The sequence below is a fragment of the Tetrahymena thermophila genome (genome assembly GCF_000189635.1).
Source record: "Tetrahymena thermophila SB210 genomic scaffold scf_8254752, whole genome shotgun sequence".
NCBI classification, from domain to species: Eukaryota; Ciliophora; class Oligohymenophorea; order Hymenostomatida; family Tetrahymenidae; genus Tetrahymena; species Tetrahymena thermophila.
This window is the reverse complement of record NW_002476512.1, coordinates 677,411-694,085: the sequence shown is the minus strand read 5'-3', so window position 1 is coordinate 694,085 and position 16,675 is coordinate 677,411. Positions and strand designations below refer to the sequence as shown.

The 16,675-nt window shown below is 22.0% G+C and overlaps 5 protein-coding genes across 5 annotated transcripts; 4 read left to right on the top strand and 1 right to left on the bottom strand. All coding sequences in view use genetic code 6, as the record gives it.

Moving 5' to 3' along the window:
• Positions 1-527: 527 nt before the first annotated feature.
• Positions 528-3,877, top strand: TTHERM_00112860 (transmembrane protein, putative; the record flags this gene model as incomplete). The annotated part of the gene is made up of 3 exons (XM_001010681.2): positions 528-1,982; positions 2,222-3,399; positions 3,453-3,877. Exons 1-3 carry the CDS (start codon positions 691-693, stop codon positions 3,875-3,877), a joined length of 2,895 nt encoding a protein of 964 aa, XP_001010681.2. The 5' UTR covers positions 528-690.
• Positions 3,878-4,575: 698 nt separating this feature from the next.
• Positions 4,576-6,370, top strand: TTHERM_00112850 (cytochrome P450 family monooxygenase; the record flags this gene model as incomplete). The annotated part of the gene is made up of 5 exons (XM_001010680.3): positions 4,576-5,083; positions 5,172-5,618; positions 5,678-5,720; positions 5,777-5,941; positions 5,995-6,370. The coding sequence occupies 5 exons, from the start codon at positions 4,576-4,578 to the stop codon at positions 6,368-6,370; spliced, it is 1,539 nt and encodes a 512-aa protein (XP_001010680.3).
• A 1,004-nt stretch (positions 6,371-7,374) lies between these two features.
• Positions 7,375-9,705, bottom strand: TTHERM_00112840 (MORN motif protein; the record flags this gene model as incomplete). The annotated part of the gene is made up of 5 exons (XM_001010679.3): positions 7,375-8,023; positions 8,076-8,288; positions 8,433-8,501; positions 8,602-9,139; positions 9,288-9,705. The coding sequence occupies 5 exons, from the start codon at positions 9,703-9,705 to the stop codon at positions 7,375-7,377; spliced, it is 1,887 nt and encodes a 628-aa protein (XP_001010679.2).
• Positions 9,706-10,825: 1,120 nt separating this feature from the next.
• Positions 10,826-13,247, top strand: TTHERM_00112830 (hypothetical protein; the record flags this gene model as incomplete). Its single annotated transcript, XM_001010678.3, has 8 exons — positions 10,826-10,875; positions 10,930-11,072; positions 11,131-11,232; positions 11,295-11,459; positions 11,552-11,632; positions 11,689-12,337; positions 12,389-12,902; positions 12,981-13,247. 8 exons carry the CDS (start codon positions 10,826-10,828, stop codon positions 13,245-13,247), a joined length of 1,971 nt encoding a protein of 656 aa, XP_001010678.3.
• Positions 13,248-14,616: 1,369 nt separating this feature from the next.
• Positions 14,617-16,366, top strand: TTHERM_00112820 (hypothetical protein; the record flags this gene model as incomplete). The annotated part of the gene is made up of 3 exons (XM_001010677.3): positions 14,617-14,802; positions 14,975-15,214; positions 15,437-16,366. Exons 1-3 carry the CDS (start codon positions 14,704-14,706, stop codon positions 16,364-16,366), a joined length of 1,269 nt encoding a protein of 422 aa, XP_001010677.2. The 5' UTR covers positions 14,617-14,703.
• Positions 16,367-16,675: the final 309 nt, after the last annotated feature.

Below are 16,675 nucleotides of genomic sequence, written 5' to 3'. Positions count from 1 at the left end.
GAAATAACCATGGAAAATACTATAATTTAAAACCAAACTATATCTGGAATACATTTAAATTTTAAGAACCAAAAAACTATAGTAATAAATGAATTGGTATTAGAAAATATTTTTGACTCATAAAAAAACTAAAAAATCGGAAGTGTTCTTTAAAATCAATAGTTCATTTATTTTTTTAATTGCACAGAAATTTATATTAACAACTTAGAAATTAGAAGATTGTTTATTTAAAATATAACAACATTATTGCTGTTTGAAGAGATTAATTAGGTTTCAATTGATAATTTGATTATAGAAGAGAATATCATATAAAATACTTTAATTTAATTCTTAGCAGTTCAAAATCTTTCAATATCAAATATTCAAATTTATAACAACGTATAGGAATCATTTTAAGGATAATAACTAATCCTATTAAATGGATGTTAAAATACAATCATATTTAATGCTAATATTACATAAAATGTAAATATTTAATTTTTAGATTCTCAAAGCTAGTATTATTATAAAAATACGGTTATATATTTAAAAAATGATACTTTAACTTTAAAAAATATTTTACTAAAATAAAATATACAGAATTAGCCAATTGAAGCTCCAAATTATGTTGAAAGCTTTTAATAAATCCCTCTAATATAAACTTAAAGTTCTTTTGTAGACATCAACAATATTGTTTCCATATCTAATAATATGAATATCCTGCTAAATCAAACCACTTAAATTATAATTTAAAATAGCTTGTTTGAAAATAACACTGCACTAGAAGGAGGAGCAATATTTATTACTTAAATTAAAGGAAATATTTATTTCTAAAACTCTACATTTAGCAATAATTCAGCATATGCTAATGGTGGAGCTATCCTATTCGATACTATACTGTGTATTTCTTTTGATTAAAATACTAAAATATTATTTAATAGTGCTTTGATTGGTGGTGGTATCAGAATTAGAGGTGTGTAAGAATTTAATTTAATTAACGATGGATAAATTTTTAATAATAAAGCAGAAATATATGGAGAAAACATAGCAACTTATCCAAGCTTATTGTAGATAGAATTATTTTCTTAAGTAAATAACTAATTTAAGTTCGATAATAGCAACTTTACTAACAACAGATAGATCTATATTCAAGATTTTTAAAGTGGAGGATCTTTGGATATTTATTTATTTTTTATGGACAATGAAGGAAAACACCTAAATTTTTCAGTAAATTCTTTTAAATAAGGACTTTATCCAAAAGTAATAGAAAACGAAATATAACAATTCAATGCTCATTTAGATTTATTTAATAAAAGTTCAATTTAGATTATTGGAGCATCAAGTGTAAATTACAATTAATATAATGAAACAACTAAATCATTCACTTTTTAGAGTATAATAATTAATTCTATACCTTTTACAACATAATAAATAATTTTAGAATATAGCTTGGCTGATTATGTATAGTAATCTTAAATTTTAATGTAAATTAATTTCAGAAAATGTTAAAGAGGTGAGATAGATCATATTTTAAGTGATTAAATAAGAATTTGTGTTCCATGTAATATTGGGTAGTATTCTATGTATGAGTATTCATAAAATAGTTATGTAAGTGATATAGAGTGCTAGAAGTGCCCTGAGGAATCTTTAATATGCAATAAAGATAATTTTGTATTGAAATAAGGGTATTGGAGGCAGTCTAATACATCTAATATAATCATTTAATGCACTAAATATTAAGAAGCATGTAATGAATAAGAATTTAATAATTTATTTGGATGTGTTTAAGGATATGTGGGTCCATTGTGCGAGTAATGTGACTATTCTGGATCTATATGGTAGAGGAGATATAGTGAAAATAGCATAAGTACAAGTTGCTAAGAATGCAGTTCTATGTCTTATCAGATTGTAGCAATCGTAATTTCTAGTCTCATAATACTAATCTACCTCTTCTTACAAGTTATTTTTATTGTATCGAACTTGTACACATATTAATCTTGCTAGTAAGATTCATTTTTTTTTGAAATAATTACTACTAATTTATTTTTTTTAATTTTTCGATTTCTTAAAATTTTTTTTGACAACAAATTTCGATAATTTTTCAGAATAGAATTAAAATTTTAAAACTAATTTGCTTTCTTTTCTTTACAAAATATTTAAAGATTATTTATCATTTATTTTTTTTTTTGAGTTTTTATTGTATAAATATATATATATATATTTTACTATTTTTAATAATAAGTTATATAAGAATGATGAATCTACTTCCAATTTCTGTTTCTTAATTTAAGCTTATAAACACTTTTTATATAAAATGTTTATTGAGTTATTTACAACTTTAAGTATTTTTGGTAGATCAAATAAATAAAATTTCTTTATCTATAAATTTTATTCCTAGCACTTTAGCTTAGCCTTCTTCATTCACTGTTATTGACGCTTTATGTATAGTATCACCTGAAACACTAGATAAAAATGGACCTGGAAAGACTAAGCTTATAATTTCATAAATTTATAATCTAATTCTAGGAGCAATAATAATATGTTTGATTATATTTGTTGAGAAGATTAAATTTAACAAAATTAATTTTAAAAAGTACCTGAGATATAATGTCTTTTACTTGCTTTACACATTTATGCAACCTGACGCCTTGAGACTACTGTCAAAATTTCTTACTTGTAGAAAAATTGGAGATAATTCATATTTTACTGAAGATTTATAAATTTTATGCAATTAATCAGACTATAAACTGTTTTAATATTACTTCGGAATTCCTTTATTAGTCTTTTGGATAGTTTTTCCTGCAATTATATTTGTTTAAATTTGTAAAAGATCCAAAAATTTAAATATATCTTCAACAATCTTTCGTTATGGTTATTTTTTTATTGAATATAAGAAAAATAAATATTACTGGGAATTTGTAAGGATGTACTTGAAGGTATAGATAGTAATATTCTTTACTCTTTTTAATGGAAATTAAAAGTTTTCTTACATGGTTGCCGTTGTCTTTATAGTCCTTTATATCTCATATCTAAATAACTCAGACCCCTTCTTAAATTAAAGGATGAAAAAATTAGAATTGCTTTCATTATTTAATTTAATTGCTTTAATATGCTTTTAAATCGTTCTAAGTATCTATAATTAGCAACCAGCAATTAAAATAATAATGATTTTACTTCATTTTTCATTTATTAGTTATGTAATTTGGATTATTTTATATCGTTAGTTACTTACTAAACGAAATATTTTGGGTAGAACTTTTCTTTGTGTTATCTAAAAGATTCTAAGTTAGAAAATGTTTGATAAAATATAAAGGCATACTGAAGTTTCTATGAAAGTCTATTAAAATTGGAAAAAGATTAGAAATAATTTGAAATATTATATAGATTTACATACAATTAATAAAATGAATTAAACAATAAGTAAAATTTATCAATTAAATTTACTAAATTTATTTATTATATATTTTAAAAAGGTTAAAAGGAAAATTAAACACATATTAATTTAATTCATCCAAGACACAGATTAGAAAGCAATTTTTGCTGTTAAACTCCAATACTTAACCATCAAGAAATTAGCATATTTGAGAGAATATGTAGTACTCCTAATGGAAACATAATTTAACCAATCAACAGTTAATTGTCTCCGACTAATTTATTACTAAATAAAAATTATGATAGTTAAAATAAATAGTCTTTATTTAATTAACAATCTAAATAGCAAGAAGACATAAATTAAAACAATTAAGTAACAAGTGGAAAATAAGATGACATTTTTATTATTAATTCTGAAATGTCTAGCTAACATTAAGATTAAGCTCCAAGGTTCCAAGATAAATTTAGATTCTAAAAAAATAATTAATTAAATACAGGAAAGCTTGTAAATAATTTAAAATAATGAATCATTTTAATATATTTTTTATCCTTAATTAATTATTTGCTTTAAAATTTTAAAACTTAGTAAAATTTATTATTTTTGAACTAAAAACTTTACATGAAGATTATTTATCTATGAAAATATGTTTATTATAATACATTTAATAATTTTTTAACTTACTTACTGAAAATCATTAAAATAATCTTAATATTGAGTAGTAATATTTTAATTCCATATTATTAATTTTTGAGAAATAAGAACTTGAAAATTAAAAAAAATAATATGCCATTATTTGAATATTTTAGATTTGTGATATCTTTCATAACTATATTATTTAAATGATATCCTTTGCATTTTAAAATTTATTTTTAACTTAAATATAAGATACTCTTGCTTATTTTTTTTTGTAAATAAAATCATCCATAGATTTAATTAGAATAATTCCAGAAAAAAGAACAATTATTTTGCTTTCAAAAAATTGTAATCAATCTTCTAAAAAATTTAAAGATATTAAAATTGAATTTTAAAAAATGTAAATAATTTATCAGAATTAATTGCAATAAATAGAAAAATTCTAATCAATTTTATAAAACGAAAAATTTAAACAATCAAATATATTTATTACTATTTGATTAACTTTTTTTCATATTAAAAAAAAAAGATTGAAAATTTGTATATAAATATTTAATTAATAAATAAATAATTGAAAACAAACAAATCTGATGATATTGTTAATAATAGGACTGTTAATTTTTTCACTCTTCTCATATTTCGCATACCTTATCTTTGTGAAACCTTACGTAAGGAATAAATGGTACGTTAAGTAATATGGTAAAATATGCAAGCCAATATATTATCCTATACTTGGAAATATAAAATTTGTAAGAGAGTCTTTTAAAAAATATGGAGATAGTTTGCAATGGATAAGAGAACTCCTTAAAAATGATAATGATGTCTAATTCTTAATTGGATACAATAATATACATATTGTGGATGCATAATTAGCAAAAGATATAACTTTAAATAATCTTTAAAATATTAGAAAGGACATGGGTATGTAATTTGGTGATTTACTTTTTAAATAAGGCATCGTTTTTTCTGAAGGTGAAAAGTGGAAAAAATAAAGATAAATTCTTTCTCATTCATTCTCTTTTGATGTGTTGAAAAATAGAGTATCTAAAATCAATAATATTGTTAAAGAAATGATTAATAAAATATAAATTGAAGAAGGTAATTTAGTTATTTATAATTAATCTGATTTGATGAATATAAAGTTAAAACAATATCGTATGTAAATAATTTAATTATTTTTTTATAGGAAAACCAACTAAAATTGTAACTGAATGCACTAAGATAACGGCAGAAGTTGTTTTAAGATCCTTTTTTGGAGAGAGATTTTCTTAACAATAACATAAAGGAATAAACTTAGGCATATATTTAGCTTAGCTTTTACTCTCTGTTTTTGATTAAACAAGAAGATTAAGGATGCTAATACCTTCATTTTTCTTTCCTAAATTTATGTCAAAAATATTTGCAGATGAGAAATATTATGAGGTTTAAAAAAATTGTATTGAGTTTAGATAGTTAATAGAAAAAGAAGTTAATCTAAGAATTGAAAACTATGATTAAAATAAAACTCAAAAAGACTTTTTAGACATTTTAGTTGATGAATACAAATTAAATTATTCTAAAAATGATGGAAAAGTTGAAGAATACATTACTAAAGAATCCATAATCCATTAGTTTATTGTTTTCTTTTTTGCAGGTATAAATTTAAAAGAAAATATTTTTAATGTAAGAAAATATTACTCATTTAAAATTTAGGTATGGATACAACTGGAAATTTGACTGGCATCATGCTTTATTGGTAGATATTATAAAAATAATAAAAATAATAATTAAATGTAAATTATTATCAAATAGGGTTTCTAAAAGAAAAGATATATATGAGAAATTAGTTTAAGAAATAAAAAGTGTATTTGGGTAAAATAAAGATCCTGAAATCAATGACGAATAACTAAAGAAATTAAATTATTGCCACATGTTTATCTAAGAATGTCTCAGATACCACTGCCCAGCAATGTTATTGTAAATAAATAATATTTTTAGTCTATTAAAATTAACTTTTGTAAATTTTTAAGGTTCACACGTAGAGCTGAAAGAGATTTTTACATTGGAGACAATATCCTTGTTTAGAAAGGAATGTAAGTTAATATTTCTCTTCATGGAGTGCTAAGAAGAGAAAAATATTTCTAGAATCCAGATGAATTTATTCCTGAAAGGTTTAGTGAAGAAAATAAGAAAAATATTAACCATCTTGCCTTTATCCCTTTTTCAAGTGGCCCTAAAAACTGCATAGGCTAGCATATGGCTTTGATTGAGGCTAAAATTATCCTTGTCTAGTTTATTCTTAACTTTGATATAACGAATAACGAAAATGTTCCTCTTAAAATGGACTCTAATTCACTTTATTGTCCAGTTAATGATGAGTTGCTATTTTTAAAAAGAAAATAATGAGGAAATAATTTAATTTCATCAAACTCTTCTAAATTAAAAATTAAATTTTAATAAAATAGTTTAAAATTAAAATTTTTCGTTTATATTCCTTAATATACAACTTGTAAATAATTTTTTTAATTTGAAATTCTTTTAATTTCATTTATGAATTTATATTTTAAAAAGATATATAAAGTCTAATTTATTACTAAATTTCCAGTTAAGCAAAAATGGCTTTGAAGAATTAAATAAATTTATTATTTAGTTTAAAGCTTTCCCTCCTTTTCAATTATTATCATAATTCTTTTCACTAATTAATTATTTATACAATCAGCTCTCTAATTTAAGGTTATTTTTTTATAAAGTGAAAAATATTTGTAATAATTATTTTCAAAATATTTATCATAAAAATTTTTTGTTTGTTTTATGAACAATAAAAATATTTATTAATATTAAATAAACCTGATAAAAAGTTTTATTAAAAATAAATAATTTTAAATCAATTACTTTTTTGTAATGAAATTATTTAGTGAGGCTAACTGACTAACATTAGAAAATTTAATTTAATAAAAAATAGAATATGTTCAAATTTAGATAAAATCAATTATATTTATTTAATTTTACTTCTAATAATTTTAAGATATTACTGTAAATATATTTAAGAAAATCGAGATTTTTAATCATAAATATTTAATTACAAATTGTTAGTTAAATGAAGCAGTTTATATATTACATTATAAATAAATTATTTTATATTTTTATAAGTATTCAATTGATTTTATTTTTATAATGTTTATTTATCATATTCAAAAATTATACTAAAATATTAAGAGATTAAGAATAGTTTATTAGAATTATAGATGTATGAATGTATGCATTCATTCATTTATTTATTTATGAATTTCCATCTTTGAACTTAAAGCATAAAGAGAGATAAATTTTGAATTAAGAATCTCTTTCCAGTGTCCAAATTATTTTCCTAATTAGATTATTTATTTATTTTTTTATTTATTTCATTTATTAATTCATTCGTTCGGAATGTTAATAAATCTTGAACTTTATTTTTAATTATTATTTTGTTTGCTTTTATTTTTATTAGGCTTGTTTGCTGACATTATTTTACTATCATAAACGAAATTATCATGTATATCTATGCTACTTTTAGGAGAGTAAAATGATTTATTTAAGTTTATACTAGGTGCAAAAGATAAATTAGTAAGGTTAATATTATTTTAATTTAAGTTTTAAAGGCTTTATCCATTCATTTTTTACATGTAAAAATTGATTATTTTAACTAATTTTCCATGTTCCCAAATACCTTTTATTTAGGAACTATTTTTTTTGAAATAAAATGTTCCATTTCCATGTTATTTATCAGCTTTCCATTCACCAATAAATTTGCTTCCATCTTCATATTCTATGCATCCTATTCCACTCTTTTAATCATTTTTAAATTCTCCTTAATAAATTATATTATGTGGCCATGTCATTTTTCCATTCCCTGACATTTTATTATTTTCCCATCTTCCTTCGTATACAACTCCATTTGGCCAATTGTATACTCCAAGTCCATGAACGTTTCCATCCTTGAAATCTCCTTTATAGCTTGAGCCGTTTGCCATAGATATTCTCCCTTTACCTTCTTTCTTTCCATTTTCAAATATTCCTTCATACCTATAAGTATAATATTGTAATTTAAAATTAAGCTAAAAAAACAAATACTGACCTAGAATATGTAGGATAGAGTTAAACTTCAACACCTTTACCATGTTGCTTATCTTAAAACCATAAGCCTTCATAGTAGGATCCAGAAAAATGTTAAAACCTTCCTTTTCCATGGAATTTATTTTCTTTCCATTCCCCAATGTAATAGCTTCTATTGCTATATTCAATTTTGCCCATTCCTTATATGAAATCGTTTTCCCATTCTCCTTCATATCTTTAAATTAACAATTAAATGATTAAATTTGTTATTATTTAGCAGTTTCATTAATAGTTTTATAAGTAGAGTATAATTTATATTTTTTTTAGGAGAGAATTTTTTTTAAATTATAGTAGAATAAAATAATTAATAGATAATTACAAAGTATCATCAGGCCATATTTGTACTCCTTTTCCATGTCTTTTATCTAGTATCCATTCTCCTATGTAACTTTTAATATTAATTGATTGTAATATGTTGTATTAAACTTTAATATATAATTATATTTTTTTGCTTCTATTATACAAAATATTAAAAATAAATATTTTACACTGTACCGTCTTAGAAAGTTAGTTTACCAATTCCGTTTCTTTGTTTATTAATTAATTATCCTTAAAATCTGCAGCCTTAAATTAATACAGTTTTAAATCTTTTAATCTTTTTATTATTTCTTTCATGTACTTTTAGGATACTTTCTTTTTTGGTTTGCATTTTAGGCGAAGCTTGAATAGGTGAATAATCACCACTTTCTTCTGCATCTTCAATTACAGATAATTACTAGTTATTTCTAGAGCTTTTAGATCTATCAGTAAATATATTATCAATTAATTTTTCTTTTGTTTTAAAATTTTCTTCTTCAGAGCCTTCATAATTTCCATCACTTTCAGTTTCTAAAGGGAGCTCTTCTTATTACATTTATTACTAAAAGAGCCTCACTTTTTTAAAATTATTTTATACTTATCCTTTAGCAGCAGTATTTAATTTAAATTAAGCATTAGGATTTTTATAATCTTCAAAAAAGCGACTAAAAACTTTGATTGGTTTATAACTTTGATTATAAATAGTTTGGCCTATTTCATCTTCTTAATCTATAAATATATAATTTATAATTAATTACTGCTTAATAAATGAGTTAATTTGTTTATATATTGCTAATAAAATTAGAATTAAACTAACTTTATAGTTGTTAAAAAGCTTTATACTTTAAATGGTAATTAATTTTTAAGATAATTTTACATATGTCCTCGTCGTATTTTAAGGTGTTTAATATTTATTATTGTTTTTTGTCTTTCTTTATCAATGATAAAACATTCAAGTCTGCTTTATGAAGACTTTCTTAGCTTAAAAAAAGTTGCTTTTCAGGAATTTTATGTAAACTATTCAGCTTTGTAGAGGGTAACTTAGAAAACAAATTAGGAGTTTGATTAAAGTTTTAATTTTAAATCATCTAACTCTCTTCTAAGAAGCTCTATTCTATTAATAAAGAATTAGTCAAATCTTCTACATCTCGAATTTAAGATATCATTTAACTTATTTCTTCGCTGCTAATATCCTACTTGTTAAAATCTTTATTATGGCCATTAAATTGAATCTGGTTTAAATTCACACTTTAAATTTAATTTAAATCAAGGTTTAATCCTTGACAATTCCCCATCTTATTTCCTAATATAAGCTATGAGCTAACTATTCAAGAAATGTATGATCTGTTATGTTAATTTTAAATAAGTAAGAATATGGTTATTTCAAAAATAAATAAACGAAGTATGTACAAAAACAAAAATACTGATAATTGAAAGATGTTTTATATCAAAAATTTGTTAAATTTACCTTAATTTAATGATAATAAATGTTTTATTGTTAGTGTAAGTTTAGATACCAAGTTTTTTGTATTTATAGAAGAACTATTTATTATGGTTATAAGTTTCTTCTATTTATTTGCTTGCTTTAATTATTTAGTTTTCTTCTAGCTAATTAATTAAATGATAAAGAATTTTTACTATAAATTTAGAAAACCTTTGTGATAAATTTTCAATAACTTTAAAAGATTAAATATTATTATTAATCTATACAATTGATATAATGATTATAGACAAAAAGCATCAAATATCTGCTATCAATCATTATTTCATTAATTTTTTAATACTGGTGTTTATCCAATAAATTACATTTTTTCAAGATTTGTTTGTACAATTAATCAAGCATAACGAATGTTTTGATTATTTAGTTTCTTTATTTTCTATTGGATTTAGATAAATCAATTAATAATCTATATAATTCCTTTTTATTTCCAATTTAAATTAATACTCTTTATGTTTATGAATTGTCAAACTAAGTAAACAAAAGGCCCAGTAATTTACATAAAAATTATTTTTATTAATTCATACAAGCGCTTTTTGTTATTTTTTAAAGTAAATGTACAAATTAATTTAATTTCAAGTAGGTATGTACCACCAGTATTTAAGGTTTAATCAAGTTCGAATCTTGCTTTTTTTAGCTTACTCATTCTTTAATATTGAAACTTATGATATTAATTTTGATTTTTACTTGATAAATTTTATTTTTCGTAAGGATAATTAAAATTTGAATATTTGATTGTACTGAAAATTAGTAAAATTTCCGCAATCTTTAAGCATCGACAACCAAATTCACTAATAATCACTACAAAAAATTAAAAATAGCATTTATAAATTAATTTGTTTATGTGTATATCATAATATAAATATAAGTGAATAAATAAATAAAAACTAATAATCTATCTTCATTAATAGTTATTTATGAAAAAATCTTCAAATTAAAATAAAATACATAAGACTTAATTAATGGAGTAATTAATTTCACATGTAATTTTAATAGTTAATTACTATTATTTTACTAAAAGTTTAGAGTCTTCTAGAGAAAATTATGTTCAAAAAAGAAGAAAAAGAGCACCTAAGGTTTACAAAAACTAGGAAGATCTTAACTTAGACTTCTTAGATACTGTCTTAGTGAATAAATAACTATGGAAAGACAACTGGCTTGATGGTTTGATTAAATTAAAATTTATTACTTATTTTTCTACATTATTATATAAATAATTAAGGATACTAATACTATATGCTACTTAAAAACTAACACAGATTAGACTAAAAGTAATTTCCATTGTTGTCATCTCATCCAACTTGGATATATGAAAAACCTATCAGTAAGTAAAATAATTACTATTAAATTATTAGGTTGTTTTTATTAATTGAAAAAAAAAAATAGATGGACATCTCTATTTCCTAAAAGAAGTTGATTTAGAAAAAGATGGTCCATTTAAGCTTGGATTTCCTAGAACTTCATCATTAAATAAAAAATCATGGAAATGGAAAAGAAATAATTTTCCAACAAAACTTCCAAAAAATGACCCTAAAATAGTTTATATTTGCGGTAATTCGATTTTAAATCATTTAACAATAAATCAATAAAAATTACAGTTAATAAATTTATGATTTTTTTTACTGTTCTTTAATTTAAAATAGCAACAACTGAAGGCGTGGAATCTGATGAAAATGGAAATCTTGTTCAGAAAAGGTTTAGAATGCATATTGCAAAAAAGATAGGTGAGTTTTTTTAAAAGTAATATCAATTCTTGGTTGCTTCATTTATTTTTAAATAGATTTATACAATAAAGAGCTACATAATGAAGAAAATTCTCAAGGGTTAGTAGTGTGTTAGATGCTTGAAATAGAATTTGGAAAAACAAAAGAAGGGAAGAAATATATCCCAAAACCAATAAGCTTAATTCGAAAGAAAGAGATCCTGTATAATTAGAAAAAAAAGCAATAAACAGATGATGAAGATAAAATAGAATTTGAAGTTGATGATTACTCTCTTGAAAAAAATTCTTTTTAAAGCCAAAAAAATGAGTTGTAAAATTAAAAAAGCTACAAAAAGTAAAATATTTTTGATAGTAATAGAAGCTTCGAATGTGATAAAATTGAAATAGAAAGTAATGTATCTTTAAATAGTAGTGAGTAGTAATAGGAATAGCCTTAAAGTATTAAAATAGAAAATTAAGTAGATCATATAAGTTCTACAGCTGAGTAATGCACTGCTGCTATTTCTATTGAGAATGATAAAATTTTTGAAAAGGCATCACCATTTAAAGATTAGCTCTAGATTAATTCTTCATAGGTTTTAGGATCACAGAACCAATCTTAAGATGCCTAAAACTATTACCAAAACTTCTTTCATAGCTACACAAAACAAAATAGTAATGATCCCTTTATTTATTTGAAAAGCTCAATATATTCATCATAAAATAAGTAATTTAAAATTTTTAATGCCATAATTAAATATTATTAAAAATATTAAAGAAACTTGAACCTTATGTAGCATTCCAGTATTTAATTGCTTAAAAATGCTTACTAAAGTAAAAGTGTCAAAACTGTGTCTTAAGAGGAGAGCAATAACTCGAATTAAAGAAGTAGTCAGTAAAATATTAAATTTAGTAAAAAAACGAGCCCAATAAGAAAAAGACTTTTCTAGAATTATGAAAATAACTCATTGTACTAATACTAGGATATTTTTTCTTATTCAAACACATAAAATGGTAATAACAGTCCATAAATATCTGATCTTACTTAAAATAATTTTAATATATTTAATGCCTAAAAATATAATATATCTTAAACTGCAAACAGAGATAACATTTAAAATATTTACCATAACTCTAACCTCAATAATCATAGTTTTAATTGTATTTATGATAGTTTTAAAGGTAATTAAAATAATACAAATTTAGAGTTTTAAGATTTCATTGAACCTTAAAAGTTTCCTGAATTATCTAACTCCACTGATAAAAAAATAGATCAAAATCAAAGAAAATGTGTAATTAATTAATTAACTATTTTTTTAATTAACATAAAAATTGTGGGATAATTGGATTAAATAATTATTATTAATTAGGTAAAATAATTCTGTATTTTTGATTAGTTTTAAGACTTTGAAGATTTAGAATATTTTCCTCATTCTAAAAATAGCTAATTAGACACTAAATTTAAAAATTTAGAATTAGAAAATGATGGATTATAAAATAAAAAAAACGCTTTGAAACCCAAAATTTCATAGGGAGAAAAAGACATTTAATCTACTGAAATTACAATTTTAATTTAACCTGTACAATTTAAGTAATGCAAAAAAAATAAAGATGAATACTATGTCATTTTAATTTGAAATGCTTAATAATTAATTTATTCATATAGTTGTTGTTTGTAAACTTTTTTATTTTGAATAATAAAAAATAAATTATTTTGGAATAAAATTAAATTATTTGCTTATTAAATTAAATATAAATATCAAAATAATATTTGACATATTTTTTGATTTTAAATCAATTTTGAAAAATTATGAAATTATATAAAGGCAATTTATTTCATTCAATAAATAAATGAAATTTTATAAAAACAAAAGAAATTTTTTATTAGATAAATTTTAAATTATCTCAATCACAACAAATTAATAAAATATCTTCTAATTTTATTTAATAAATTCAAAATATTTTTAAAATTAATTTATCTTAGTTAATATTTTATAACTTACTCAAAATATTTTTGAAAAATTTATATTATGTAAAAATATAATCAATTAAATTAAAAATTTTCTGAAAAAATAAAATATTATATAATTATTATTGTTAAATACAGTAGAGAAAATAAATTAACAATTAAAACTCATGAAAGTGATAAATATTTGATAAATATCTTAAATCACTTAATATATTTAAATAAATTAGATGTATGACATATTATTTGTTAAGATTTTCAGAATACGCTATATGAATAGAAATAATAAAAGATATGACTTATTTTTGATTGGTTTATCTTTATCTATTTTTTTTAATGAAATTTATTGATATTTAAAAGCAATTCAAATAATTTTTCCTATCTTATTAAATGTTTCTCTTAATAGTAAAAATAAGTGGTGAGTGTATCTTAAATTTATAAGAAAAAAATTTACAAAGTAAATTATTTTTTAAGGAAGAAAAACAAATTTTTTCTTGAAAAAAGCCAAATACTTACTTACTTTTTAATTATTTTAAAAAGATATTCATTTACTAAATTATAGAAAATTTACTAAAAAATCTATTTAAAAATCAAAATATTTAAAAACTAATATGAATTATAATATTTATTAAGAAGTTTTTTACTATTTCATTTTTTTTTTGTTGAAATACTTTGCTTTTATAAGATTAAGGCCACAATTATTTAAATACTTTATCTACAAATTTTATGAAAGCTAAATCTCTTGCTTTTATAACCATGGTAATACTTTTATCCATGTTATTCCTTTTTTTCTAAAAAAACCTTAAAGATATTTTTTTTTATAAAATGAAATGCAAAATATATATTTTTAGAAGTGTAAAAATAGTTTAAAATTAAAGAAAATTAAATGAAAATTTGTGATATAATAGATAAAATTATAAATGTACTTAAGGTAAGTCATTTTGGTTAACTTTATTATAGAGGCAAAAAGAGAAATTCTAAAGGAATTTTAACTATATTGAGAATACAAATTAATCCTAAATACAAAAAAGAGAAACAAAAATTTATAAATATTAATTAAATAACAAAAAAAAACTTAAACACAATTTGCTTATAAAAATAAGATTTACTCTAATACAAACAAAAAAATGGCTAGCATTTTAAAGAAAGCATAATAAAAAAATTAGAAGGCAACTAAAGTTACCAACTTGAATGCCTTAAGTCAATAAGAAGTTATTGAAGATAAGGTATTTATTTATTTACTTACTTTACTTTCTTCTTTCTCTTTAATAGTTACTTGCGAATTATTTAATCAATTTAAATTCATTTATTGAATTAAATTAAGCTTCGCAAGTCTATAGAAATTGTTAAAATGTTATGTAAATATTAAATTAATAACTTAACTTAAAAAATATATAGATAGTTCCTAACATTATTGAAAAGAAAGAAGTTGATACTGAATAAATCGATCTTACCAGTATCAAGCCTGAAAAGAAGGTTGAAGAAGAACCCAAATAAGTTGAAGTTGTTCAATAAAGCTAGGAAACTTTCACTTGGGGAGAAACCAAAGAAATCGATGAATAAGAAGCTTTGAAAGCTGCTGAATTATAGTAATAAGCTGCTTAACAAACTGAAAAGAAAGACGATGGAGGAAAGAAGGTAACTAATAATGATTAATTTTCATACTTTTTTAATTTAGCTATTGTAGAATAAAACCTATTATAGAAAAATTAGCTAAAGCAATTCCTAAAATGCTTAAAATAGATAGAAAAGTTAAAAAGATATTCTTTTCTATGCACTAAAATGCTTAAAAATAATAAATTCAATTTTCAAAATAATTTTTATTTGACTTGATTCTAAAATTTTTGTTAATAATAAAAGGTTGTCAAATCTTGGGTTCCTTAAAAGAGAGGAGATGAATCCAATGTTACTGCTACTTTTGACGAAGAAGAGATGATGCCTGAATTGAATACTGAAAATTTAAATAAAAAGCAAGAAAAGAAAGCTCCAGTTATCATTTCAAGAGCTGAAGAACCTAGCAGCTCTAGCTCAAACCCTCCTAGATTCTAAAATTCAAATAAGGGAGGATTTAAATAGTTAGAACTATCAGAATAATAAAAGAAACTTTTAGAAATAGAAGAAAGAAATAAAAAAGAATACAAGAGTGCTACTAGTGGTCCTATTACTCAAGCCCCTAGCGATACTAATGGCAGTCTATTTTCTCACTCTTAAAGCAGCTAACCTCCTAGATTTATGAATAAGAAGGCAGCCGATGGTGCTAACTTTGTTCCCTTATAAAAGACTGACTTAGAATTGAAGTAGGAAGAGGCCTAAAAGAGAGCCGAAGAAAGACTTAAGGAAGTTAAAGAATAAAAGATTGAAATCTCTAAGGGTTTAGTAAATCCTGAAGACTCTGAAAAGAGAGAAGTAAACAATACTACTGAAGAATCCGCTTCCAAGCCCCTAAGATTCGTTAACTCTCATAAAACTAATCAAGGTCCTAACTTCAAGCCCTTAGAAGTCAAAGAAGTGAAGGTTCCTGAAGTCTTAGAAAATAAAAAATACTTAACTAAAAAGGAAGATAAACCTTAAACCAACGAAAAGAAAGAACAACGCGTTGAGAGAAAGAAAAATTAAGAAAACAAAAATAGTGAAGACGAAGATAGCGAACCTGAATATGATGAAAATGGATTCAAAATTGTAAAGGAAGAAAAACCTAAGAAAAGATAATATAACAACGATAGCAATAAAAAGAAGAAAGATAACAAAGATCAAAAAACTGAATAGGCTGAAGAAGTTGTTTAAGCTTGAAAAACAATAATAATTATAAAACAAAAACATAATAAATTGAGTAATAGCTGAATTGAAGAAGAGTAAGTAGATAGAACTAAACATATTATCTATTAAAAAAAAATATTTTAACATTACTCGCATCTTTCTACCGCTATTCAAATTTCAACTAACTACTCTCAAATGTCATTTAAAAATCTCCATTTCCTTTGAATGGTTAATTTTGCAAAGAATCGATCATTTAAATATATTTATCTTTCTATTAAACACACAATGTAAAATAATATGAAATAAAATCTTATATCCTGTAATTTATCTATTTGTTTTATA